The sequence below is a fragment of the Bombyx mori genome, chromosome 23 (assembly GCF_030269925.1).
Source record: "Bombyx mori chromosome 23, ASM3026992v2".
NCBI classification, from domain to species: Eukaryota; Metazoa; Arthropoda; class Insecta; order Lepidoptera; family Bombycidae; genus Bombyx; species Bombyx mori.
This window is the reverse complement of record NC_085129.1, coordinates 4,247,954-4,251,208: the sequence shown is the minus strand read 5'-3', so window position 1 is coordinate 4,251,208 and position 3,255 is coordinate 4,247,954. Positions and strand designations below refer to the sequence as shown.

Genomic DNA, 3,255 nt, shown 5'->3' with positions numbered 1-3,255 from the left:
CTGCCATATGTTTTGCGGGAATACCAATATAATATATTGTTTTATTGCTGAGTTGGGTAGATAAGCTGACTGCCTATCTGGTGTCAGGGTGTTAGGCTCATAGACATCAACAACGTAAATGCCACCACCTACTTTGAGATATGAGTTCTAAAGTCTCAGTTTTAACAACACAACAGCTCCCCTACCCTTCAAACCGAAACGCATTACTACTTCATGGCAGGTAGGTGTATCTACCCGTAGGAACTCACTAGACGTTGTATCACCAGTAAATATATTATATCAATTAGTTCTAACTGTATTTTATTAATGTGTGATTAATGCCGAGAATATTATCATCGAGACTAAGTGATAATTTGACATACGAAAGCAAAACACGAAGTTTTCGTGTTGAAAGATAAGCAAGGCCACTGTTTGCAATGTAATAACGAAAATGCTATCATTTAGCTTATCGTCTGAAATAACACAGCTATTAGCTATATCTCTGCTAGCCGATTGTCCAATTGCTGAACTTTGACGATTAAAAGGCGGCAAAAGTTGGACATTTAGCTGAAAAGGAGCCTCGGAGCATAGGGGCCAACTAAGATAAAACTTCTCAAATTGTCAATTGAGTAGCGGACTTAAAACAGTTTAGCAAGTAGCTATTTCATTTTCTGTTTAATGTTTGTAATTAAATTAAATGAAGACGATTCAAAGAATTCAGTTTCTTTTGAACAGGAAGTTTGGATAACGCAATGAAACTCGCTACTATTAATTAAAAAAGTTTTTAATAAATCCAATTAACATTGGTGATCTAAATTTGACAACTAGTAATATCATTGTTCGGGTCGTCAAGTAAAGCGAAGCAAATCAAACTGGGCAGCCTCCTGAAAGCTTCGTTGTGGCGATTTCTATCAATCTCATCATTAAGAACGATCGAAGGCACGAAATTAATAACTGCCATTGGTTGGGCAGCGGCTGCTTGAGCTCTGGTATCCAACTCATCACCAACATTCGCAACACAATGGTCCAAATTGACCAGATCCAAGCCAGCCTCACGCGCGCAGACGTATGAGCCTTGTATAAAAGACGGGAAAGGCGGAGCGTATTCGCATTGCATGTAGCGTACTTGGGCATCCTGGTTCCCGCGCAGCATATTTAAGGCACACCGATGAAGTCTATTCGCCCAGCAGTCGTTGACTCCAAATTGGCAAGTAAACTGTCCATTGTCAAAACGCGTTCTACCCCAAGGTACGTATTCGATTTCTAGGTATTCTTTGTACAGGTCATAGGCTTCTTTAAGCTGTTGGCTGATGAAGTTCACGGTGTCGGAACATCCGGCGGTAGTGCCAACACTGATTTTGATCTTTCCGTTAACAGTTTGGAGAGCTTCAACGTATGTGCAGGCTAGCACGAGACACAGAATCACTTTCACGCTCATTGCGACTGCTCGGTGCATGCGTGTGGAAAGAACTGACACGTTATCATAAACAATATACATTTATTAGATTATATTAATTTTCCCCTGTAATATATACTTGAAGAATCATGGCGGATAATAACTAGATAAGGCTGCCTTGAATTAGAAAGATAAAACTGAAATGTTTATCGATTAATTTTATTATTATATAATTACTTGTTTTAAATGATTTTGACTGTAAAGTCCAACTAAATTAAAGTTTTTGTGTATCAAACATTTAGTGCTGATGATATAAGCTAGTGCTGGTAGGTAGTCCTACTCGTTGTTGCCACAAAGCCGTCATACCTTCCGGTCTGAACGATGAGTTAACATTAAGTCTTACCTTTTTTTTATAGATTAGATGGGTGGACGAGCTCACAGCCCACCTGGTGTTAAGTGGTTACTTGGGCCCATAGACGTCTACAACGTAAATGCGCCACCCACCTTGAGATATAAGTTCTGAAGTCTCAAGTATAGTTACAACGTCTGCCCTACCTTTCAAACCGAAATGCATTACTGCTTCACGGCAAAAATAGGCGGGGTGGTGGTACCTACTCGTGCGGACTCAGAAGAGGTCTTACCACCTTGCATACATTAATGCTGCAACTCAAGGTTAATGGCTGTATTCTCGCTGTGACTTCTGTGAAGCTCCCCTGACATTGAGTGGTATCGGAGTTAATCAACATCACAAAGTAAACGTCGGGACTTTCCTAAAAAAAAGGGCAAATTCTCACTTATTGGGTAGTATCGAGAATCTGGACCGATTTGTGTAATAAAATACAAGCCTCCAAAATACTAGAAATTTTGTAAACTTCATAAAACAAAACAAATCTAAAACAATCCCTTTGTTCTCGGGAGCTTCCCTTCCCCTTTCAAAGTATTTCAAGGTAATCTCATAAGATTACATCACAAAAACTCAAACTCTTTAAGCTTCCATTTTTATTCGGGAAATGTGTTTTGCGGGAAAATTTTCTTGTATAGAATAATAACAAGTTTGAAGATAAATTTAAGATAAACTGAGAAACGTTAGTTTATGAGAAGACTTTCATTTTTTCAACTTTGAACTTTGCAGCTTAGTTGAGATAGGTCTTATAGATCTGGAATCGGAATTGTAAACAATGATCTAAATTAATACTGCATTTTATGTATATATAAATTAGTAAATTTAATTATTTTTTCAGATATACTAGATTCGTTATAAAATATATACAACACTAATCTGTTTTAGATTTACATCTTAAAGTAAAACCATAAAATAAAATAAAAGTACACTAAATTACGCCCCTAAAATTATAAAAAGTGCACCAGCAAAAATCCCTAGAGGGTAGTAAAAACGAGCCTAATAAGTCACCTTAATCTTAATTCACTGCCTCCAAACACCAGGTATTCAATTACGATGAACATGTTTAAAAAATGTCAGAAGCCCCTCTAAGTGCGAGACCAACCACAGTATTAATGAAATTGACTTCCCTCGGGATCTTCAGAGACCCCTAGGTTCCGTGCCCTCAACGCGATCGGCATTGTTCCTAAACTATAAGACAAAGGTATCGATGTTGTATCATATTAATGAGAGCCCATCAAAGTTGAAAGGTTGGTTTTAATGAAGTCCAACTGATACGGCAAAGTTTTGAAACAAGATCAAAGGCTTGATTAAGTTAACGACGAAAATATATTATGTATAGTGTCTGTCACGTGCTAATTGCTGGTCAATACATTGTTGTAAAGATGTTCAGTGTGGCAGAGAAAAAGAATATATTTATTATTGGTCATAAGTGCTTCAACTGTTTTATTTATTTATTTTACAGTTGTTAATTGCTGGA

At 37.4% G+C, this 3,255-nt stretch overlaps 1 protein-coding gene across 1 annotated transcript; it reads right to left on the bottom strand.

The window, feature by feature from the left end:
* Positions 1-747: 747 nt before the first annotated feature.
* LOC101742914 (GILT-like protein 1) lies at positions 748-1,596 on the bottom strand. The gene has a single exon (XM_004921709.4). The coding sequence runs from the start codon at positions 1,475-1,477 to the stop codon at positions 791-793; it is 687 nt and encodes a 228-aa protein (XP_004921766.3). The 5' UTR covers positions 1,478-1,596; the 3' UTR covers positions 748-790.
* Between the last annotated feature and the right edge of the window lie 1,659 nt (positions 1,597-3,255).

Bases quoted from the DNA above. Each gene is read 5' to 3' on its own strand.
- LOC101742914 (XM_004921709.4), bottom strand. From the start codon at position 1,477: ATGTATATTGTTTATGATAACGTGTCAGTTCTTTCCACACGCATGCAC.